At 50.6% G+C, this 24,780-nt stretch overlaps 2 protein-coding genes across 4 annotated transcripts in view; both read right to left on the bottom strand.

Annotated features, from left to right (window-relative positions):
* Sfxn5 (sideroflexin 5) overlaps positions 1-18,752 on the bottom strand; it is a 118,383-nt gene extending 99,631 nt beyond the window's left edge. The window contains exons 1-2 of one of the 2 annotated variants that reach the window (XM_036182755.1): positions 18,584-18,752; positions 4,644-4,712 (exon numbers count right to left, since the gene is read on the bottom strand). In XM_036182755.1, the coding sequence (XP_036038648.1) occupies positions 4,644-4,712; positions 18,584-18,685 (171 nt within the window). In that variant the 5' untranslated portion in view covers positions 18,686-18,752. The remainder of the gene's footprint in view (positions 1-4,643; positions 4,713-18,583) is intronic. The other variant, XM_036182754.1, reaches the window with a different exon arrangement.
* A 1,441-nt stretch (positions 18,753-20,193) lies between these two features.
* Positions 20,194-24,780, bottom strand: part of Rab11fip5 (RAB11 family interacting protein 5) — a 42,145-nt gene continuing 37,558 nt past the window's right edge. For both annotated transcript variants that reach the window (XM_036180891.1, XM_036180892.1), the window contains 2 exons: positions 22,684-22,873; positions 20,194-22,424 (listed from right to left, as the gene is read on the bottom strand). In XM_036180891.1, coding sequence (XP_036036784.1) covers positions 22,221-22,424; positions 22,684-22,873 — 394 coding nt within the window. In that variant the 3' untranslated portion in view covers positions 20,194-22,220. The remainder of the gene's footprint in view (positions 22,425-22,683; positions 22,874-24,780) is intronic.

The following is a 24,780-nucleotide window of genomic DNA, read 5'->3' as shown; positions in this document are numbered from 1 at the left end:
CTTGCCGTGACAATAATGGACTAAACCTCTGAAACTGTAAGTCACCCCAATTAATGTTTTCCTTTTTAAAAGTTGCTGTGGTCATGGTGTCTGTTCACAGCAATAGAAACCCTAACTAAAACAGCTATGTTATTGAGGCCAGCCTGGGCTATATACTGAGTTCCAGGTTAACCTGGCCTAAAATGTGAGACCCTATCTGCCTCCCCTTCCCCAAATAAAACAAAAACATAGGTGCCATGTAGCACAACCCTGCCTTTAGAGGTCTAGACTGCATTCCATAGCCTACATGAAAGGGCGGGACATCTCTCATGCATTTCTGAAAGCTTCCCTGGATGAGCTGGATGCTGTACACTGTGTCCTGGACAGGAGCCTCATCAGTCCTCCAAGTACCCAAATAATCTACATGACCCATATTGACTGTGCCGAGGATTCCTTGGAACGGTCATGGAGTGGACGATCGCATGCATATATAACTTTCTCCACGGGATGAGATCAGCAGAGCCCAGCCTCATCCCACTGTTCACCTCATATGCCAATCTTCCAGCTCACCCATCTTCCTGCTCCCCTCCCCACTGTTTGCTCCTCTTCTTCCATCCCCCTCCTCTCCCCTTTTAGAATCAAACACAATTCTTTCCCGCTGTCAAGCAGAGCCACCTCCTCCTCCTTTGAAGCCTTGTTCAAGGCATTCTGAGAACAAAGACAGCCTTCTTCCTAAGAGAAATTACGGTGGATAAAATTGCCTCCGCCTCATTACACATACAAGGGTTGGAATCTTTTTAAAGCTTGGCCAGTTATAAATTGCAAGCCAACAGCTGCAAAACCTTCTGAAGACGATCCTCTCCAGACTCCAAGACTGCCTCAGAACTGGGGCTGCAGGTGGCTCAGGCTGCCTGGGATCACTCCTTGCTGGGGACCTTCAGCTCGCACAGCCACCTTCTCGTGTCCTCTACTGTCCTCTTACCTTCAGATCTCCAGCCAAGCAGTTGCCACCCACACTCCCTTCCAGGACGCCAGCCACAGGCCTGGGAGGAAAGCAGGGTCCTGTAGACATGAGTTCTAGGATATGGGGGACCTGGTATGCCATGTGTCCCGCAGCCCAGCAAAGCACACTCAGGTCAGAGGCTCTTTCCTCTCACTACCTTTGTTTATGGTGAGGGTTGAGACTACTGCCTTGCTAGCCTGAAGGCCCATGCAGGGCCCTTGCAGACTTGAGAAGGATTCAAGATTTTCCGAGAATACTAACTTCCCAAGAGGCTGGCATGTGTGCTCCTGGAGACAGTCCTCCACTCTGGTGTACCCGTGAAGGAGAAGGCAGATCCACTCACTACAAACCTATTGGATCTCTAGGTGGGAAGAGTATATGTGCAATCTGAACAACATTTGAAAGCTGCTGTTGCCTGGGTTAATTTCTAATTAGTAAGCGTTTTTAGTTGCTTTGACATTTTAACTGCTAATGGGAAGTGTGGGGTGTGAGATTTGCTTATTATTTAATTAATACAAAAAATAGCCCAAATAGGTTGGTAATATATAAGTAGGTTGTGGTCTTTCAAATGTAAGAGTTCCCCTGGGCGTGGTAGTACATGCCTGTAATCCCTGCACATAGGAAGCTGAGTACAGAGAGTGCAAGGCCAGCCTGAACTACCTAGTGAGTTCCAGGTCAGCCTAGACTAAATAACAAGACCCTGTTTTAGAAAAAAAAATGAAAATAATAAAATAAAATAAAAATAATTGGGCTGGGTGGTGGTGGTGCACACCTTTAATCCCAGCACTCACGAGGCAGAGGCAGGTGGATCTCTGTGAGTTCAAGGCCAGCCTGGTCTACAAAGTGAGATCCAGAACAGGCAACAAAACTAGAAGAGAAACCCTGTCTCAAAAAACAAAAAAACAAACAAATAAATAAATAATAAGCAACAACAACAAAAGCAAGACTTGAAGGAAGATGTAGGTGATGGAAAGCAACAGCCAATGAAATGCTGAGTGTGGGAGCGAGGAGGTACCCTGGAGGAGGGACGCTGAGTTCTCTGTGTAATGGCTGTCCTAGAACTCACTCTGTAGACCAGGCTGGCCTCAAACTCACAGAGATCTGCCTGCTTCTGCTTCCAAGTGCTGGGATTAAAGGTGGGGGCCACCAGCACCTGGCCGAAACTCAGATTTTTCTAAACAGGAATGTAAACCTGTTGAGCAGCAAGTCTGCAGTGTATCTGCTCTTAGCCCGACTCAGGGCAGCAATGTGTGCATGATGAGTCCTGACTTTCCACTCTGTAGAATGGGATGTGTGACAGCAGCCCCTGGTGGGGCAGATTTTTGTGATTCTGATAGGCTAACAGATGTGTAACGTTTACAGTCACCACAGAGAAACAACAAATGTTTGAGAGGGACCAACATATTTGCTCTGCATGGCAGAGGTGCACGGGTATAGAATCATGACATGCAAATGCAAATGTATGTGTGTTGTGTGTCAGTTTAAACATACAGGACTGGTGAGATGGCTCACTGAGTAAAGGCACTTGCCGTCAAGCTGAGACCCGAGTTTGATCCCCAGAACCCATGTGGTAGGAGAGAACCAGTTCCTACAACTCATGCCATAGCTCACACCCTTGACATGCCTACACATAAAATAAATAAATGTAACACAAAATAAAAGTAAGGGGCTGGGAAGATGGCTCCACAGTTAAGAGCTCTTGCTTCTCTTCCAGAGGACCCAAGTTCAATTCCCAGCACCTATATTCGGCAGCTCACAACTACCTGTAATTCCAGCTCCAACGGCTCTGACATCCTCTTCTGGCCTCCACAGGCACCAGAACACACATGGCACACATGTGCTCACGCATGCACACACACACATTCACACACACATGTGCACACACACATACAAGCATACATGCATGCATGCATGCAAATCAAAAATATAAATAAAAATAAAACCACAAGCTGTCTTATTCAGCATGTGTTTAATAAATGTGTGCCACTTTATATGAATATGAATTCCCACATTCATTTCTCAAATTCATATGAAAAGACACATTTCTTAAGCTACCCCTGCAAAGAATTAGTTTTTCAATTCATAATACTGATTGCTTCTCAGCCTTTGAATAAGATCAAGAGATAATAGCAAGTGTCACGTGAGGAAGTGGAGCCATTAGAAGTCTCCTACATCGTTGATGGGAGTGTCACATGGAAAGCCACTTGGAAAAGCAATGTGTTAAGTTTCCAAGAAGTTAAACATGTATTTTTCACACTTGCCTTACAAGTTAGTCATCTTGTTCCCAAGGCCAACTTGGTCTACAAAGCAAGCTACAACACAGCCATTGTTACCTATGAGACCCTCTCTCAAAAAATGGCAAAGCACACTGTTGAGGGAAGAGGTGGCTGTGGAATTCCATTAGCACACTGCAGTCTAGAATAGCAGAACAGATGAGAAGCTGATAGGACCTGGGGATGGGGAGGACTGGCCCCGACAAAGCACAAGCCAGCTGTTAGGATGATGGAAATGCTTTACAGCCAGTGTGCATGTGTATAAGCATGTGCAGCGGCATGTGCTTGGGTGTACATTGTGCATGGGGAGGCCAGAGGTTAGTTAACACAGGGTCCCTTCCTCAATCGGCTCCCACCTTATGTTTCTGAGGTAGGCATTTCACTGAACTTGGAGCTCATCCATGTGACTGCACTAGTCGAACACCACAGTGATCCTCCTGTCTCCACCTCCCCAGCTTATACAGGAAGGCCACTGCGCCTGGCTTTTCTTCTCTAAGTGCATGTGTATATGGTGTTCCTGTGTGTGCAGTTGAACAAGTGCTTGCATATGTGTGCATGTGGAGGCCAGAGGATAACCTCAAGTGTCATTCTTGGGCTTGCCATCTACCTCCTTTAAAACAGGCTCTTCCATTGGCCTGCAGCTCACTGATTGGGATACATTAGCCCTCCAGGGAGGTCCAGAGATCAGAAGTGTGTTCCTTGTTCTTCATGTATGTGCTGGCGACTGAACTTAGATCCTCATGCTTGTGAGGCAAGCGACTTACCAGCTGAGCCATCTCTCACATGATCATGGCCATGAATATGCAGCTGCATGTCTGTCAAAATTCATAGAACTGTACAATTTTGCAAGCAAATAATATAATGCATAACAGACTAGATATTAAAAGCCACATGCAATGGTTACCTAGGAGAGACAGGAACTGAGCAAGGAGGATAATGAAAGGTATCTGCCTTTTGCTCTGCTAACTACATCTAGACTGCTTGATACCCAACTCCCTGCCATGCTGGGAATCTAAATCCAGGGTCTTGCACTTGTAGGTAAGCACTATATTACAGAGACCCACCTTGGACCCTGTTTGAACTTTTGTGTTGGGTATATATTTACATAATTGGTAAAAACACCAGTGAGATTTTCAGAAATAAAAATGCTGTTTCTCTCAAAAGAGTACAGTGAGCACCAATGGAATCATGGGAGAAGGCTCACAGTCCACGGAGGCATGCCCTCCTGGCTGACCTAGCTAGACAAATACAAAGATGCATGATCTTCCTCTCACCTCTCACCTTCCTCACGCTCTTCACCTCCTCATCCCTTCTGATGACCCATGCATTCCAAAGTGAAAAGATACAAAGGCCGGGGGCCTCCATCGAGAGTGTGGGCTCTGACTCACCTCAGTGACAAAGAGTGTCCGAGGGTCAATGATGTCCAAGAAGTGCCGGAAGCGACCATAGAAGGATGTCTAGGGAAGGAGGGGAGAGGAGGTCAGAGGCTGTACCCAAGCTCAGGACACTGATGGCCTCACCCACAGTCCCCAGGATTTCCCACATGGGTGATGGAGGCCACTGAGGCCTCGGTCTTTCTCCCAGGCCTGGGAGCTTCCTAAAGTCAACTCAGAGAGCCCATTAAGATACACCATGATGCCAGGTGTGGTGGCATACTCCTTTAGTCCCAGTATTTAGAAGGCAGAGGCAGGCAGACCTCTGTGAGGTTGAGGCCAGCCAGGTCTACAGAGTAAGTTTTAGGACAACCAGGGCTATGTAGAGAGACCCTTCCTCAAAAAAAAAAAAAAAAAAAAAAGATACATCATGACTGGGGCTGAAGGGATGACTCAGCCGTTAAGAGCACTTGCTGTTCTTTGGAGAACCTGAGTTTGGTTCCAGCACCCACATCAGGTAGCTCACAACTGTCTGTAACTTAAGATCCAGGGGATCCAATGTCCTCTTTTGGCCTCTGTGGGTACCTGCATTCACATGTGCACAGACACACATCTTTAAAAAAAAAAAAAAAGATGTATCAGGACTTCTCCAACCTTTTCTCCAGGTATCCCCCATGTTTTCCCCTCCCTCCCACTGTGCTGAGATCTAGTCTAGGCACTTTTGAAACACCCAAGCATCCCTGGGTACATAGGTACCTTCCTTGCTCAGGAACTCCAGAGAAATCAAGCTTGCCTGTCCCTCACAGGGCCCCTCTCCTAGGTTCTGCTCTGCCTCCGGGGCGCAGCTCCCCACAGGCAGAGCCCAAGCATGGCAGCCACAACTCACAGCCCAGGCCCTCCTTCACCTCACTGCCCCGTTGCCACAGTGAAGCTCAGAACAAGGGGCCAGCCTGGCCCAGAAGCAGGGGCCCTGGGAAAGGAGGGCTTTGTGCTAAGCAGGCCACAGGCATTCAAGGACAGTGAAAGGGAGCCAACCAGCAGGGCTGCTGGGCCTTCTGCCTGAGGACCAATAGGGCAAGGCTGAGCTCAGCAGGGAAAGAGAGGGTGTTGGCTGAAGGATGAAGGGGCAAGACGCAGGCAGGGAGGCTCATGCCTCACTGCACTCTGGGCTTGGCCCCAAAGTCCTCCCTGAAGTCCCACAGCTCTCCAAGTACCACTCTCTGCACAGTGAAGGAAAGAGGCCTGACTGCCACTCACCCGCTCAGTGCTTACTGAGGCAGCACACACTGCAGTAACTCCAATCCTTGCCCTTACCAGTGGAGGCCCTGCAAGGTCCCTGAGGTATCTCAAGGATCTCATTCCAAACCTATTCTCCATTTGCGTTTCTTGCCAGCCTGCCGTGCCCACATGGGGACAGCCCCCCCCACAACTACTTGGATCCTACCTCTGGTGCGGAGCAGAGACCAGAACAAGCCTCAGCACCATTCCTAAGCCACAGTTGTCCTTCCCTAACCTCCCACAGCCCAAGTGGTTGCAACTAGTCTCATCTTAAGACATACAGACACACGGGCGGTGGTGGCGCATGCCTGTAATCCCAGCACTTGGGAAGCAGAGGCAGGCGGATCTCTGTGAGTTCGAGGCCAGCCTGGTCTACAGAGCAAGATCCAGGACAGGCTCCAAAGCTACACAGAGAACCCCTGTCTCAGAAAAAACAAACAAACAAACAAACAAACAAACAAACAAACAAAGACATACAGACACAATGTTCATTCACACTGTCCTGGCAAAATTTCATCCTAAGAATACAAGGAGAATCCTCACTGCACCATTCATGAATGGACTGACTTTTCGTAAGTGTGAACACTGTGTGAACTCGTATGTTCAAGTAACAACTACGATATAAAAAATGATTATGGTTTCACAAAATGTATGCCAGAAGTGAGGTAAGTAAAGACAGAGAGAGGATGGATTTCTTTTTATGGTCCTACGGATCGAATCCAGGGCATCACCCATGCTAAGCAAGTACCCTACCAAAGAAGCTACAGCTTCAAGACACATGGATAGGAACAGATGAACGAAAGGCCCAGATGATATCCGGTTCCTATAAGAACCAGGGTCTTCCCCTAAGAAGTGGCTGGTTCCAGGCCTGGGGCAGGGAAGGGGTAAGAATATATTGTGTGGTTCTAGAAAGTGGTAAAGTCGCTGGGGAGATGGCTCAGAGGTTAAGAGCACTTGCTGCTCTCGCAGAGGGCCTGGATTTGGTTCCCAGCACCCACATGGTAGCTACCAACTACCCATAACTCCAGTCCCAGGGCATCCAACAGTGCAGACATATATGCACAAAAACACCCATATACATAAAAAAAAATAAAACAATAAAAAAATACCGTATCTGTGTTAACTCTCCCGAGCATAGTGACCACGTGACAGTTACAGAGTCCTGGCACTTGGCACACAATGGGATGAATGAATGTAACCTATTCTCAAGCTGAGGCAAAAAGAAAATACCTAGGTGTACAGGGTAGCTACAAAACCCGACAAGCGGGGGCTATTGTTTTATTTTCTCCCAGATTAAAGATGTCCTTATGCTGGGCGGTGGTGGTGCACGCCTTTAATCCCGGGACTCGGGAGGCAGAGGCAGGCGGATCTCTGTGAGTTCGGGGCCAGCCTTGGGCTACAGAGTGAGTTCCAGGACAGGCTCCAAAGCTACACAGAGAAACCCTGTCTCAAAAAACCAAAAAATAAAAAATAAATAAATAATAAATAAAGATGTCCTTAGTAGTGGCATGTATCTCTGCTGTGTTTCCAGACTGCCTGTCACCTCTAGACAATGTGGCTGCAAGTGCCCCTGGCTCCCCTGAGTCGAGAACTGAAAAGGGACTTGAACAGAGAGAGCCAGGCGTGGTGGTGTACACCTTTGATCCCGGCACTGGGAGTCTGGAAGGAGGGCTGGTCTCTTTCAGTTAGCCTACACAAGAAGAAGAAAAGTACCTAAGAAGTTTAAGGCCAGCCCGGGCTACACAGGGAGACCCCGCTTTAAAAAAAGGGGCGGGGGAGGTGGTTACTATTCTACGTTTAATGGATATAAAGTACAAGCTGGTATGCTAAATAATATTTTTCTTTTTTAAAACCTTTATTTTATTTTATCTGTATGAGTGCTTTGCCTGAGTGTATGTATGTGTACCATGTGCACGCCCGGTGCCTGAGGCTAGAAGAGAGATCAGATCTCCTGGAACTGGAGTTACAGACAGTTGTGAGGTACCATGTGGTGCTGAGAACAGAACCCCGGTCCTTGACAAGAGCAGCAAGTGCTCTTAACCACCTAGCCATCTCTCCTGCCCAAGTAATACATACACTTGACGGTAAGCTCGAGGAGACTGGGGGCGGCGCTTAGATGGTCCCTCCTCTTCCTCCCTGGCTCCTGGTTTCTACTCCCAGACACACCTGACATGCAATGAATGTGAACTGATAAGCAGCCAATGGTCTTGAGGCTTCCTGAAAGGACAGTGCAGCTTCAAAATGAAGGTAGGATTAGAAAGAATAGCAGATAGATAGATGGATGGATGGATGGATGGATGGATGGATGGATGGATGGATAGATAGATAGATAGATAGATAGATAGATAGATAGATAGATAGATAGACAGACAGACGGACAGACAGATAGAGATGCGGATGAGCAGAGGGTGCAGGTGAGACTCTTCAAGGGAATGGCCCAAGTGATGTGACTTCTGGAAGACACCACAGATGACACTTCCACCTTCTGAAGTCACCCTGGGGTCTCTCTTGATCCTGTCCAAACCTCCAAAGGTTCCCTGTCCCCCTCTCTACCACAGCCACTGCGTCTGTGTGTGTGTGGGAGGGGGGGGGGGCTTTCCAGATAAAGCATTTTGCTCTGCAGACCTCTGCAAACAGCTGCTGAGCCAGGCCTCGGGGAAAGCACACTCCCTGTAGTTGCTCAGAGCCATCAAGAACTGACCGCAAAGAAATAAACCAACAAAGAGCTAAAAACACCATGATCAGTGCTCAGAGAAGATGTCCCACAGCATCCCAGAGACATCCAGATCTCTTCCTGTTTCTTCCTGGGGTAAAGCAGTGGGCGTGTCAAAGGAGCTAGGGCCCAGAGGTAGCATAGTTCACTGAGCCCAAGGTAAAGGCTGTGGTCAGAAATTGATGCCCAGATTCTCATCCACTGTTGAACTACCTACTAAGAACCTCCTGTGTGCTCCACACTGTGCCAGCAGTTGGAGGAAAGCCAAGCTCACTGACCACAAGATATTGAGGAAGAATACTCATGGGATGCCTAGTGTTCTAATCACAGTCTAAGGCTATTGACCAGGGTAACCAAAGCAAGAAGCATGCTATTGTCATCGAGAAGCTAAAAATTCTGTATTGAGCAATTACATTTCAAATATGTTAAGGCCGTTCCAGATCTTTTCAGTAAGTGCTTAGAAATATAGGCTGGAGACTCACAAAAGGGGCCCTGAGTTGGGATGCTAAGCACACAGCCTGCGTTCCCCCAGAGGAGTGCCCTTGAGTCTGGCAGTCAGTCTACTGACTCACTGCAACAAGGAGGCTATACAGCAGGGGAACTGTCGGGTGTCTGCCAGAAAAAGACAAGAACATTCAGCACAGAAGGTCTGTTAAAGGTATATTAAGATAGAGATGAAGTCACTCATCAACCGCTCCCAGAAAAGCCAGGTTGCCAGGACAAGAGCTGACCTAAGTCCAGACTGAGACAGGTCACAGGGTCTTGTTTCCATGGAAACTACAAAGTTAAGATCAGTGTTCAGTATTAGGACCACTAAATGCTTGGGTTGATTATGAAAAGCAAAGTGGCTTGGATCTGCCAATTGAAAATATACATGGGAGCTAGGGGTGTAGCTAAGTGGGAGAGCACTTGCCTAGCATGTCTAAGGCTCAGGATTTGATCCTCAGTGCTATATAAAATAAAATAAAATAAAATAAAATAAAATAAAATAAAATAAAATAAAATAATCAGAATAGGTTGGGGCTGACGACCTGGCTCCAGGGGTAAAATGCTTACCTACCACAGGAGAGACACTACAAAAGGAAAATATGCATGCTTTATTCTAAGTATATATACATATATGTGTATATGTTCATTTATGTGCATGTATGTGTGTACCCCACGTGGACAGATGCTCAAGGAGGCCAGAGGGCTTTGGATGCCCTGGAACTGGAGTTACAGATGGTTGTGGGTAGCCATATGAGTGCTGGGAACTGAAGCTGGGTCCTCCACCAGAGCAGTAAGCACTCTTAACTGCTCAGCCATCTTTCCAGCACCACATCGTTCATTCTTGCTACAACAGCAAACTTCTGGCCATGGCTGTCATGACCTTAAGAGTGGAATTTCTTGGGGATTGGGAGATGGATCTGCAGTTAAGACACTCACCTTCAAGCATGTATGCTAGGTGGGCGTGGTAATCCATTTGTAACTCCAGCCTTGGAAGGCAGAGATAGGGAATTCCTAGCAAGCAAGACCAGCCATACAGGCAGGCTCTGGGTTTGATTGAGAAACCCTAGCTCAAAGAGTAAGACAGAAGAATGATGGAGAATGATTCTTGACAGCAGCCTCGGGCCTCTACATGCAGGTGCACACATGTGTATGCACAGGGACATACATGTAGAAACATTCATATACATACACACAAACCTACTCACACACACGAAAAATGGAGGAGCAGGCTGATAGCTTCAGAACTTAGTTGCTGGCCTCAGTTCTTGTTAGAAACAGTGTTTCTGAGTTCTGTCAAAAAACATAGTTTCCAGCGGGGTGGTGGCTCATGCATTTAATCCCAGCATTTGGGAGGCAGAGGAAGGCAGATCTTCGTGAGTTTGAGGGCAGCCTGGTCTACAGGGCAAGTTTCAGGACAGCCAGAGCTACACAGGAAAACCCTGTCTCAAAACAAACAAACAAAATACATTGTTTCCCTGAAGAAAAAACATTTTATCTGTGCCTGTCCCTCTCTGCCTGTTGAATGGATTTACTTTCTTAGTCTGATTTCATTTTACTTTCTCAATACTCCACCACTCCCATTCAGCCCCATCTTTGCCCAATCACACAGGGCATTTTCCCCCTGTTTCTTTACTGAAGAACGAGTCAACAAAACTGATTCCTTCCCTTTCTCTTCACAAGTGAGGTGAGTCAGCTCTGCAACCCCAAGCTGCCCCCCTTCCCAGGTACAGCCCAGGAAAGGCCTGAGAGACCTGACAGTCCCAGCCTCGGCCTCTAAATCACCCTTCTACAGAAAGGACTTGCACAGGACCGAGCTAGTGGGCATTTGGCAGGACCCTTCACCGAGTCTATGAGCAGCCAGGGTATCTCCACTGCATCAGCCTCATGCGTCACCTGGGACTTCCCAGGCAGGCCAGAGCTCCAGGATGCTGACTCTATTGGTCTGGGGTGGCCTTCAGACACCGGGATCTATTTGATACCTAGCCAGGCCTAGGGAGATAGCTCAAAGATTGAGAATGAATACTGCTTTTGCCAGAGAACCTGAGTTCAGTTCCCAGCACCTACACTGGGTGGCTCAAAACTACCAATAACTCCAGCTCCAGGGGACCCGATGCCCTTTTCTGGCCCTCTGGGGAACTTATACTCACATGGGCAAGCACATGCACATATGTAATTAAAAGATGCATTTTTTTTTTAAATATACCTACCCAGTGCTCTGGGGAGTTGTTGGTCCCCTCCACAGCACAACCCCCAAAAGCTACTTTTGGCAACAGTCAGCTCATAAAAGGATTCTAGAAGTTCATTCCAAGCTATATGAGAAATAGGCTCACAGCCACACGATTCAGCCCACATCAACCTCTCAACTTTGATGTGAGGGGTGTAATTTGCCACCCGAAGCCTCTCTGAATCCCACAGGCAGCCTGGGCCTGTTAGTTCAGGTCATCTCCCAGCCCAGCACACAGCATATGCACCGACCCCCAGGCGTCTGAGCAGGTAAGTGAGATTTCTGAAGAGCAAGAACACTAAAGAAGTGAACAAACCAGGCTGGAGAGATGGTTCAGTGGTTAAGAGCACTGGCTGTTCTTCCAGATGATGGGGGTTTGATTCCCTGCACCCATATGGCAAATCACAACTGTCTGTAACTCCAGATAGGTCCCAAAGGATCTGATGTCCTCTTCTGGCCTCCATGAGTACTAGGCACAACACAGTGCAAAGACACACATGCAGACAAAACATCCATTCACATAAAAAAGAGAAATATAAAAAGACATGGGTGGGGGAGTACACAAACCAACAACTGTGATTCTGAGCAGATGGAAGGGCAGACAGGAAGAGGCCTATGTACTTGTTTTCTGTTCTGGGGCCCCAACTTGCCAAATCAGTATCTGAGTCTGAAGGGAAGAAAAGAACTGGGGAGGGGTGCTGAGGCAAAGGAGAAGGGAACATTGTGGAGGGGGCTGGAGAAGAACGCAGGAGCTCCACAGACGGAGCAGAATGCTGCGAGATGCTGTCTTCTGGACACATGGCTGCCACACTCACGAGCACAGCCACTGCAGGTTCCTACACAGACCAAGCCAGTCAACATGCCGGCATGGACGGAGGAGGGGCTCATGGGTCCTCACCCTTAACAAGAAGCTATTAACAGCTAATCACTCCTGGGGATGGAGAGTCCTGTAAGGTCGTGGCTGCTGGTACGTCACCCCAGAGAAATGCCCACAACCATGTCCATGCTGGCAGCACTAACTACACTCAGCGATTTTAAAATCAAAAGAGACTATGAAGGTGGGAGAAGGAGAGGAACATGTCTGGTGGGGTCCAGGGTGAGTGGGAGGGGAAAATGGGGCTGGATATGACTAAGATACACACACACACACACACACACACACACACACACACGTATATATATTAAAGTTTTATTTTTTAACTTTGTATAAGTTGTGTGTCTGTGTGCAGGTATGTGCACATGAGTGTAGGTGCCAATGGGGGCCAGAGGTGTCAGATCTCCTGGAGCAGGGGCTACAGGCTGTCTTAAGTCACCTGACATGGGTGCTGGGAATAGAACTCAGGTTCTCTCTTTTTTTGTTTTTGGTTCCCCCCTTTTTTTATTATATTTGTGCTTTAATTTTACACATCAGCCATGGGTTCCCCCATCCTCCCCCCTCCCGCCCCCACCTCCACCTTCACCCCAGCCCCTCCCCTCCATTCCCATGTCCTCCAGGACCAAGACACTGGGGACTCATTTAAAACTGGTGGATTCAGTACAGGCAGGTCCAGTCCCCTCCTTCCAGGCTGAGCAAAGTGTCCCTGTGTAAGCCCAAGGTTCCAAACAGCCAGCTCATGCACTAAGGACAGGTCTAGGTCCCACTGCCTGGGTGCCTCCCAAACAGTTCAAGCTATTCAACTGTCTCACCTATCCAGAGGGCCTGCTCCAGCTGGGGGCTCCACAGCCTTTGGTTCACAATTCATGTGCTTCTGTTCATCTGGACTTTCGTCCCCGTGCTTTTTCCAATCCTAGGCTCAACAATTCACGCTCCCACAGTCCCTCCTCCTTCTTGACAACTGGACACAGGGAGCTCCACCTGTGGCCTGGCTGAGGATCTCTGCATCCACTTCCGTCAGTCACTGGATGAGAGTTCCAGCCCAACCGTCAGGGTGTTTGGCCATCTGATCACCAGACTAGGTCAGATCAGGCTTTCTCTCGACCACTGCCAGCAGTCTACAGAGGATGCATCACTGTGGACCTCAGGGGACCTCTCCAGCACTCTGCCTATTCCTGTTCTCATGTGGTCTTCTTTTATCATGGTCTACCATTCCTTGTTCTCCCTTTCTGTTCCTGATCCTGCTGGGATCTCCTGCTCCCCCAAGCCTCCCTTCCCTCAAACCTTGCCCTTCATTTCTCCCACTCTCGTCCAGGTTGTTCATGTAGATCTCATCCATTTCTCTGTCCCTCCGAGGCTGTTTGTGCGTTCCCGTCCGCTCACTCAGCCCTCTGCTCCTGGGTCAAGGCAGCAGGTCGAGCCCCGGTCCCGCGCATGCTTTTCCCGTGCCTGGAGCATTGTGCGTGCCTCTCCTCAGGTTCTCTTTAAGAGCAGTCCACACTCTTAACCATTGGGGCATCTCTCCAGTCCCCCAATGTATAGACAGACCTTTTTCCCCTCAGAGGCAGGGTCTCACTATGTAGCTCTGGCTGTCTTACAACTCACTATTTAGACCAGGCTGGCCTTGAACTCGCAGAGATATGCCTGCCTCTGCCTCCCAAGTGCTGAGATCAAAAGCATGGGTCACGATGCCCAGTTTCAAACTTTTTTTTTTCTTTTTTTTAAAGAAACTGAAAACAGAAGAGGAGAGGGAAGAAAGACAGGCAGGTCTCAGAGGCCCTGGGAGGCGAGCTGTCCTCTTTTGCTAGGAATGTGGGATAGCATTTAAAAACAAGGCAGAAAAAAAAACAAAACAAAACAGAAAAACAACAGGACCAAGGAACAGGCCAAACAGCACCACAGAGATGCAACCAGCCAAATCTTTATGAAGGGGATTCTACAAGAGAAACATCCCAGTTTCTGCAACATATATGAGAAGAGGAGAGAGTGAACCAGTAAGCAGAAGGAATGTGAAAGTTACCACATACTGTACAGGCAAATCACTCTTCAGGAGGCTGGGGGGGGGGTGCAAGTCCTACGCCAAGCTGGGCTACACAGGCAGACGCCATCTCCAAAGCCATCACACGAGACTGTGGTGTGTGGGTGTCGTACAGGACTATCCTCCCAGCCAAGCTGCCACCACCATCATCAGATCAGCTCTGACTACCTGAAGAAGTCCCTCAGGGCTGAGTGTGGACATCACAGAAGGAACAGCAGGGACTGGTGTGTCCAGTCACTGCTCTTCCCAACAGTCACATGCAGCTCTGTCCTCATTGCACATGGCCTCAGATTAGGGGGGACAGATGGGGAAAGATGAGGGGAGGAAGCCCCACCTCCACAGCCATGGGGAAGGCACTCATCTGTGCCGGGTGCGGATCTTCCAGTGTGGCAGCTTCAGAGCCGCCCATGCTCTGGAAGTCAGCCTCACACACTTATTGGTTCCCCAGAGTGAACTCTGGTGGAATCACACCTCAGTTTGTCTTTGGGGCTTTAGGAGCAGGGGTAGGCATTGTTCCCATCTCTCACAGGGAAGGCGTTTGAGCAAGAGTGGGACTGACAAGGAGTGTGATTCAAACAAATCAACAATTTCAAAAAGCAGTTAACAATCAGGAAATGTGACGTGACTCATGGTGTTAAGAAATAATGAGGGCTGGAGAGATGGCTCAGTGGTTAAGACGCTGCTGCTCTTGCAGAGGACCCAGGGGCAGATGCTTGGCCACCAGCATCATCTTATGGAGAGAAAAATAGCCATGGACAAAACCCATCCATCATCCTTCTCTACACGCTGATCCTGCTCAGTCCCACCCCTCCACCTCCCCTCCTTCATAGAGAGAACTGGAGCAGAGAAGGAAGGGCTTCCAGAGAGAAAGGAAGACCTCAGTTCCCAATTCTACTAAAAGCACTAGGGATGTAGCTCAGTTGATAGAATGTTTGCCTAGCATGCACAAGGCCGTGGGCTTGGTCCCCAGCACCCCATAAAACTAGGTGCGGTGTTGAATGTCTGTAATCCCTGCACTACAGATGTGGAGGTAGACAGATCAGAAGTTCAGGGTCATCCTTGACTACATGGTAAGATTGAGGACAATATGGACTTCATGAGACTCTGGGGTGGGGGGAAGCTGAGAATAACTAGGAAGAGATCTGAGGTTGCTCTCTGAGTGGGCTCTGGGAATGGACCATGGTTAATGAACCACTGTCCGCAGACATCTGCCAGGCCAGTGAAGGCTATTATCAGCAGTCATTAGACACCTACTGTGTGCCAAACACTGAGAACAAGACCCAGGACCCGGATGAAGATGACTGGGCCCAGGCAAGGAGGTAGAGACAGGAGGATCAGATATCCAAGGTCATCCTCAGCTACATAGAGTTTAGAGGGCAGCCCCTGAAGGACCCTGCCTACTCAGAATATATGTAACAAACTACTGTGCCTTTAGAATTACCTCTTTTTTAGGGGGGGGGGCTGGCTTACAGTTCAGAGGTTTAATCCATTATCGTCATGGCAGGACACCCTGGCGTGCAGGCAGACATGGTGCTGGAGAAGGAGCTGAGAGCTCTACATCTTGATCCACAGGCAGAAGGGAAAACTGTCTAGAATTACCTCTTAAAGAGTGAAACAATGTTGCCATTTTACAAGATTCCTAAAGGACAATTTAGATAAAATGTGGCCAATCGTTGCAATCACAGACCAGTAAGTCAATTCCATTCAATTCCACAAACCCCACTGCAGAGCCTCACTCACTCATAAAGCTCTGTGACATCCTTCGGCCACCAGACACTATGCTAATGTGATAACCTCACAGCAGAGGGGAACACCACCACAAGGTAGGCACAATCCCTGACCCATGGAGTATACGATCAAAAGTGGAAACGTGGTAATAAAGAAGCCAGGGGCATGTGGCTCCTTCGAGGAAACAATGATTTGTGGATAATGCAGGGATGGGGGGGCGAGGGAGGGGCAGGGTTGAGAGCTGGGACAAGAGATGTTCCAGGGGATGACCCGGGCACAGGAGGGAACAGGATAGGTCTGAGGGCTGGGGAAAAAAACAAAACAAAACAAAAACAAACAAAAAACCAGTGTGGTGGAAAGAAGGGTGCAAGTGGAGAGTCAAGTGTTCCAGAGTAGGCCCTGCAGCACTTTGGGTCCCTTCAGATTCGAAGTCTGTATCTCAAAAGTCGAGAAAACCACTGCAGGGTGTTTAAGGATGCTGCCTGTATGGGAATCACCTGATCAGACCCGCATTGCTGGGAGTCTGCCTTAGAGAAAGGGGAAGGATTGGAAGAAGGCCAGAGCAGAACTGGAAGCCGGGGACCTGTCAGGGGCTCCCATATTGGCCCAAGGAATAGACGACAGAGTCTGACTTAGCCTTGGACAGGGCAGCTATAAGACTTGTTGGGGAGACGCTATCACAGCTCTGGCTGGACTGAAGGGGCTAGGAAGTATAGAATCTAGGTTTATGACTCCAGCACTTGCGGCACGCTGAGCTGTTTGCAGAGGGAGGGGCAGATGTGGAGGAAAGAGAAGTTCTCAGCATGCATGAATCAGATCCACTGAGCGCCCGTTCTTCTCAGGCCACTCTGCTGCCAGCAGTGGGAGCCTCCGCAGAGGTTACCGCATACTTCACTTCTAGAGGTGACGGATCTGAAGGGCTGCAGATACTAACCCTCCTCAAACACACTCACTGTACTAGCGATCAGAGCAAATAGCCCAGTGCAGAAAGCCAATAAAAGGTACTCAGTAATGTCTGTTGAGTAAATAGATGTCCCAAGTGCCGCCCAGATACCAGACACCAGGGGAAGAAAACCTTACTCAGGGCATGTTATGAAAGCCTAACTGCCCCGGGGTAAGATCAACCCCTTTTCTCAGAGTCGAAGGCCACAGGGAATACTACCGAAGAGTAAGCTGCGAGATTCCCACTGCGGGTGCAGTGCGGGAGGGAGTTTGGTGTTCTGATAGGACCACGGGGTGGTAGTTCCAAAGACAGCAAGTGTTTCCCAGCAGGGGGGGGGGGGGGGGGAGTGTGCCTGCCTGGCTGAAGGATGAGCAGAATGGCGGGTGGAGACAAATGGAGAGTCACTCAAGGCCAGGCATAGGCACCCCTAACCGCGTCGCCATAGGAGGCATTTACACTAGCTGAGGCATTAAGTCTCTCCAGATTCCTCCATGCTGAGACAGTCTATTTTTAAAAGAAATCAAGTCCCATTTAAAAACTCTAGGGACACATTCTCAGAAAGCTCAGCTCAGTGAAGTCGGGGAGCTGAATTTGGACCCAATCTCACCTTCACGCCCACCCCCCTCTAAAAGAGCCACTGCACCCCACCTTTGTAGCATTTCACTTTTTCCTTCAAAGTTCTCTCTAGCACATCTGCTACCCTACCCCTACTCCTGGCAAGGCCAGGCTCACTTTAGCTCTGGAAGCAGCCGGAGGGTCTGCGGCATTGGAACTGTGCCCACAGGTCCCTGGCTCACAGACCTGGATCTCCGGTTCCATGGCCGAGTTGTCCCTAGGTTTGTGCGTCCCGGGGTTAGGCTAACCACAGTCACGGTGCACCCCGAAGAGCTCAAGCGGGTGTGGATGGGGGGCCAGCGCTGCGCGGCGCCAGGGAGCAACGAGTGCGGGGTTAGGGCACGCTCGGGACCCTCGGGAGGAGCGCGGCGGCTCCCGAGGATGACACAGCGTTTCCCCGCGCCCGGCTCTCTCCCGCGACCCAGCAGCATCCTCGCAGAGCGCAGTCGGAGGCCCGCTGGTCTCATCACTGAAGCCCCGACCTGGGGATAGGGACCGGGTCGCTGCACCCGTACACGCGGTCCCATTCTGGGGTGCACGTAGCACCCTGCTGGAGGTCAAGGACCCGGAGCGTGACCGTGGGGCGTGACCAGGGAGTTTTCCCCCCACGTCTGTCCCACAGCTCACAAGGAAGGTCAGTCCCACTCGGGAAGAAGTTGAGAAGCGTCCCGGCCACACCACCTACCCAGGCAGCACAGGACTGGAACTTTGCGCCTAAGGCGCACTTGCCAGAGTGACCCTTCAGAGCCACTCGGACCCGGGACCCGCGACCCGCGTGGCCAATCACCGCGCGACGCGGACGGGGGCCGTGGCAGGGCAGGGGTATCCGAGGAGTGACTGCACCACCCGCCAATAAGAAGCCAGGGTGGGAGACCTCGCCCATCCGGTTGACCAATGGGAAAAGAGCGGCTGCAGCCGAGGTCCCCGCACTAGCTGTAGGCTCTGGTGGCCGCGGGTTGGAGACCCTCGGGCTGAAGTGACTTTGCAAGAGACTTGGCTCGACCCCCTCCCCTGTACCTCCTTCCCACCCGCGGGCCGCAGCCCGGGCCTCACCTGCTGGAAGCGAGGCTTGCCCAGCTGGAAAGGGGGAGCATCGGTGGAAGCGTTTGCAGGACTGGCCGCCGCCGCCGAGGTTGTGGTCGCTGTATCCGCCATGGCCACTGACGCCCGCAATCTCCAGCCCTTTTAAAATGTCCCTCCTCGGCCCCCGCCACAGTTGCCTCTCCCTATTGGCCGTGAGCAACCGCAGCAAGAAGGGCGCGCAGGGCTTTGTGGGGAGTGTAGTTTTCCTCAGCTCTGAGCCTGACAACCCGAGACTGCGGAGAGCTGCACCCACGCAGACCTGGTTTCGGTTCCAGCCGCCAAAGCAGCAGGCTCCGGCAATCTTAGGAATGTGTGCAGGTGCGGGTATACTCGCGGCCCTGAATTTTAGGACTAGGAACGTCCAACAAACGCGGGCCTGACCAGGGATCAAATAGACAAGGACTCCAGGCAGAGTGGGGTTAATTCAGAAGGCCTTCAGCAAGGAGTCGCACTGCGGGCTTTTCCTGCCGTGTCTTCTATCATAACCCTGCCTCCAGCCATTCTGTCACTCTGCCACTCTCTTAAACAAGCCCTGCTCGAGCTACTATGACCCTTGGACATTCTACTCATGCTTTTACCATGGTTCGATGCAGTTCTCTTTCTAGGCTCTGCTTGAGCATTCATCGATTCCATCACTCTACTTCCACAAAATCCGCTTCAGGATTCTGTAACCACGTGACACTCTGTTCTGCCTAGTTCCATGTAGCTCAGGCTAGCCTGGAACTATGTAGCACAGGCTCCCCTCAAACTTGTGATCCTTCTTCCTCTGCCTCCCAAGTCCTGGAATTATAGGTGTCAGCTAGCAGACCAACTGTGGGCTTAACTATATTTCTAATGGTGTGTGTGGGTGGGGGGGGTGATTTTGGTTGGATAAATCTTCAAGGCAGGTATAGGAGGACCCACACTAGGAACTCAGATGTATTGAGTGACTTAAGCATCCTGAGACACACACACACCTTTTTTTTTTTTTTTTTTTGACTCAAGGAAGTTCCCTCCCAAACCTAATTATCAAGGACCAGCAAGAGGGATTCACTGGGAGCTGCAGAGCACCCCGGTAATAAACACATACTTCTGCAGAATGGTGCGGGATGGCCACTGTAGTCCCAGCTTACTTATCTGGTTGATGAGCTGGCCTGGGCATAGACGGGTGGGGAGATGCTGGTCTCCCAGGACAAAACTACTCGATTCTAGGGAAGCCTCCATCTCAGGATGGGGTTCAGGTTGAGGTGTCCCTTCTGTCCTGGACACTGCATGAGCAATAGGTGGCCCAAGTGCTCATCCACTCGCTCATAGCTGAGCCACCAGGAACAGAACTCACAAATGACCCTAAAGCTGGGGAGAGACCATGACTGACCAAAGAACCGTTTTTGTTTTTGGTTTGTATCCTACCTCCTCTTACTAAACTCTGTGGCTTCAGAACAGAAATCACAAGTTTTGCCCTCTTTCTTCCCCTACGGCACTCACTGAATTTATGCCCGTGGTCCGTGCCCAGTGAACAGGGCACTCCAGGCAGCACTGCCTTGGCCCACAGGCAGCCCCCTTCACCTGCTCATTTCAAAACAGGAACACACCAGGCCAGCTGTGGTACACGAACTTTTTATTCTTCATAAAGTGCTCAAAACATGAAGAACAAGCTCTTTATAGACAGGAGTTTCAACTAGGAAGACCAACGGCAGAGCAGAACTGCGCCTGCTCACTGTCCGCCAGCCGCACTCTGCAATGTGTGGTATGGAGCAGACACAGCAAAACCCTGGCTTCAGCTCAGAACCTCTCCTAAGACACCCCTGCCCTGGCCACCCAGGAAGACCAAACAGCAGGGACGGGCAAAGGACAAGGGACAGGGCTGGAACCAAATGAGCTCAGAGGCATGCCTAGCAGAGGAACTCACTTCCTCAAGAGGCTCTCTCCAACGCCCAATGACCCCCCACCATGTGGTCAAAAACCTGGAAACTGGTGGCTACTTTCTTCATTTCCGAGTTGACCTAGAGTTGGTAACTGCACTGTGGGGGCCCGTTGCTGGGTTTGTCTGCTCTATGCTGGCAGAAGACTGACCTCCACAGAGCATACCTCCTGAGGTGTTCTGAGTGAACTCATGACCCTGCCATGAAGAAACAGTTGTTGCTTTTCCACCCGGCCCAAAGCATCTTTTTTTCAGCAGCTCACCTCCTTCACACATACTTTTTGCTAATGCACAGCCGCCAAGGACCCCTGCAGATGCCATGGGGAGACCTGCTTTATTCACAAGCAAACAAGAAGCTGGACCGCAGGGTTAATACTTGGCTTCAAAATGCACTTCAGCCAAGTCAGGAAAGACAGAAGGGGTTGGTAAGCAAGAGGGAGGCTGCATGGCAGCTTACAGAACAGCTGGAGAGCCGCAAGGCATTTCCTAAGTACAGGTGTCTAAGGCAGAGTGAAGCCTCCCACTTCCCAGACATGCCCTCTGGTCCAGCACAGCTGGGACTCAAGGCCAGACACAATATAGATGCAGGGTAGCCCCAGGCTTACTGTGCACTAGTTTTTATCCCAGGATGCTCTGAATGGGGGTCAAGGAAGGAGCAGGAGGTGGGAAGAAGACTTGGGAGGTGGCAGCAGGTTGGCCAGAACCTTAGCTGAGGTACTTCTTAGGGAAGCAAAAAGCCTGGTCCACATTCCCCTTTCAGGACCCTAACAGCCATTTTCATGTGCTCAATAGGAGGGAGGGGACACCATAGCCAGAGTGGTCTACATCCAGAGGCTCTTGTCCTCACCCACAAAAGGCACATTTTAGTTGGTTTCCAAAAGGTCTGACCTCACAGCAGCACAGTTTTGGCATCTGGACAAGTGGTAACAACAGACATGGAGTCCTGATCCCCATAACACGAGCAGCCCAAAGCCCCAACCTGGGGGGGGTCTCATGTTAGGGAGGTAGGGAGAACCTCAGGAGCAAGGAGTCATCCTCCCTGCACCCAGCCCCACCACCCATCACCACTGAGACATGGAGTGGGAGGGTCTGAAGAACAGCAGGGAGCAGCTGAAGACCACAAAGACACACCACCACCACCACCACCACTACCACTACCACCACCACCACCACCACCACCACCCTGTATACATGCTCCACACACAGCCCCAGACAGAGAGAGAGAGAAGACTAAAACACACAGGCTCCCTACTCTTAGGGTACAGGCACAAGGTTGTCTACAGCGCACAGACAAACAAGCAGCTTGGTCCCCAACCCAGTCCCAGTCAATACCAGGAGGACTTCCAGGTGCTGGAGGGAAATGGAGATTAGGATCGGCCAAGAAGAAACAACTGACCAACCCCATGGGGTGATTTAAATCTGTGCTGGCGCAGTGTTGCCCTAGATACCACAGCTCACCCCAGAACCCACAGCTCACTCCTGCTCCATCTCGACAGCTGACATCCTTGTTCCAATTCTCTGAGGGGCCCCAAAGCTACTAGTGTGGAATGGGCAGGTAGGAAAGACCCAGGGCTCTAGTGGGAGTTCAAATGGGCCCCTTCCAGCAACCCCAGCAGAGGCAGGATGGGGAGGGGAGCAGAGAGTGACCATGAGAGCAGGCTGTGCTACACCGGGCCCTCACCAACCCTCCAGGGATGGAGGGAAGGGTTACTTGGGGGGGGCAGGGGAGATCTGCAGCAGCGTGGGTGAGGTCTCCCTGATCCTCACTAGCAGTTGGTCAATGTAGATCTCCAGCTCCTGGACATACTTGTCTCTCAGGCTCAGCTCACACTCACGCTGCAGGAGCAGGCCAATGAGCTCATCATGAGTCAGGTGATAGTACTTGGCTGACTGGTCCAGCACAGCAGATTCCTATGGCCAGACAAGATGGAACTAAGAAAGGGAGGCCCAGACTTTCCACCAGCTAGCCCACCAAAACCTGTTTCTCCACTGTAGAACCCCAAGCTCTGCAGCAGCCCATCCCTAAAGCCAAAGATGGATAGCCTCCCCACTTCAGAGCTGTGGCATGGGAACTACCAGCTGCCTGCTCTGCCCTTCGCACCTCACTCGGCCCCTCCCCACCGTACCACCTGTTCTCTGGGGTGCCTCCTAACACCTTGCTGGGCCTCACCTTCAGCCTCTTGGTGTCCACAGTTGGGCCAAGCTGAGATGCTGGAACCACAGACTGGATGCTGCCAGATGTGACAGTTTTGAGCTTCTCCAGTCCACTGCTCAGGGCTGAGCTCAGGCTGGTGCGGGGCTGTTTCCTGTCAGGGCTAGCCTCCACAGGGGCAGCACTGAGGGGCTTCACAGGATGGGGACTGCAAAGACAAAAAGGAGGTGAGCTTCGAGGAGGGAAGGGTGGCACAAGGGTGGAGTCACTGTCTCTGCATGGTCACCTGACCTGCTGAATAGCTGATGTCCCCAGGGCACAGCATCCTGCACACCTCAGCCCACCAGCTTCAATGCAGCACAGACAACTGGCCTACAAACTCCTGCACCTGTACCAGTCTTTGCCAGCCATCTCCTCATCTCCTCTACTTTCTCAGTTTCCCAGCAGTCAAGGTTATAAGTATGAGAATGTCAGGGTTAAACAGGTGGTGCTTCCTCACCATCACCTCTCTCCATAAGCCTCAGGACAGGCCTGCAGAACTCTTCTTGACCTTGACCCGTTATCCTCTCACAATCCTGCCCAGAGCCTGAGGCCTGCCTTTGGTTTCGAACTTCTCACCTTGAGTACTCAAGCTAACACCTCAGTGCTGCTAGCCCAGACCAGGTGATCTTGCTGGATCCTCTCCTTCGCCTCTCAGAGCTCACAGCCACATACCTCTCCTTCTTCAAGACCGAAGCTAGTGTCCTGACCTCTCTACCAGCCTCTTCTCAGGCTAAGCAGCTAGCTCCCTGGCTTCTCCCCTCTCCTCCTGGACATTCCGTATCTCCCCAGCTGCAGCCCAGTTGTTACCTCGAGGCCAGCTGCGTCCCTGGGTCCACCTAGCTATCCCAAGTTTCCCTCACCCCTGCCTTTTCCAGCAGCAGGCCCCTGGGAGGCCAGCCTCCACCATTGTCTCCTCTCCTGGCTGCACCCTGCCTGCTAAAGGACAATGACCGGCTTTCCACTTGGGAAAGTTCCTTTAACGGCTCCTTTCTAGGTAAGATCACTTTAAGACAACCTGGGTTCTGCTGTGCCTCCTGGCCCACAGCTCCACCCCGCCAGCCAACAACGATGATCTTTTGACCCTTACAAAAACTATTTCTAGCTAGACGTGGTGGTGCACATCTGTACAAAGAACACAGCAGAAGGGGAAGCATCAGGACCCAGGCTCCACTAGGTGAAGCTGCCTCAACAACAGCTGCCCTCCCCCCAAAATATATATATATATATACACCTACCTCTACCTGGGGTACTTCCCTTCCTTCCAAAATCTTAGTTCTTACTACTGTTTCAAAACTGAGTGGTCACCTACTCCAGGAAGCCGACTGATTCCCTGAAGCTAAGATAACCCTCTCCTGGGGTGCCTTAGCACCTAGTTATGTATGTTGTAAGCAGCAGGCCCATAAATCAGCTAGGCTGACCTGGGGGAACCTCAGAAAACCACTCTCACCCTACAGGGGCCTCAGGCCTTCAGGCAATGAAGAGGAAGCAAAGCCACTTTGTCTCAGCCTTGACTTAGGCTCAGGCCAACCCCAAGAAACAGCACTGCTCCTCAGGACGGGGCTGGTGCTTAGTCTCACAAATATGAAAGCACATCAGGTCCCCACACAGGGCAGAGCAGTCCTGTCACCTTGGGGTCTGCACTGGAGATGGCATGAAAGGAGCGCTAAGGCCACCTGTCTGAACAGTCACCCCTTGACGCAGGGAGGTACCCCTCAGGAAGCAGTTGGAGTGCTGGGCTCTCAGCCTGATCACCACTCTTCTGAGAAATGGAAACAACTCTGTGCACCTATCACATATAGACATGAAATAAAAGCAGTTCTTTTTGTTTGTTTGTGTTTGTTTGTGTTTGTTTGTTTGTTTTTCGAGACAGGGTTTCTCTGTAGCTTTGGAGCCTGTCCTGGACTAGCTCTGTAGACCAGGCTGGCCTCGAACTCATAGAGATCCACCTGCCTCTGCCTCCTGAGTGCTGGGATTACAGGCGTGTGCCAACACTCCCCGGCATGAAAGCAGTTCTGAAAAGGAACCCTGTAAGTGGTGAGTACAAATAGAGATTAAACTGCAAGACATGGGTCA

Source organism: Onychomys torridus, chromosome 3, assembly GCF_903995425.1.
Source record: "Onychomys torridus chromosome 3, mOncTor1.1, whole genome shotgun sequence".
NCBI classification, from domain to species: domain Eukaryota; kingdom Metazoa; phylum Chordata; class Mammalia; order Rodentia; family Cricetidae; genus Onychomys; species Onychomys torridus.
The sequence above is the reverse complement of the archived record's forward strand: the minus strand, read 5'-3'. Positions and strand labels throughout refer to the sequence as shown.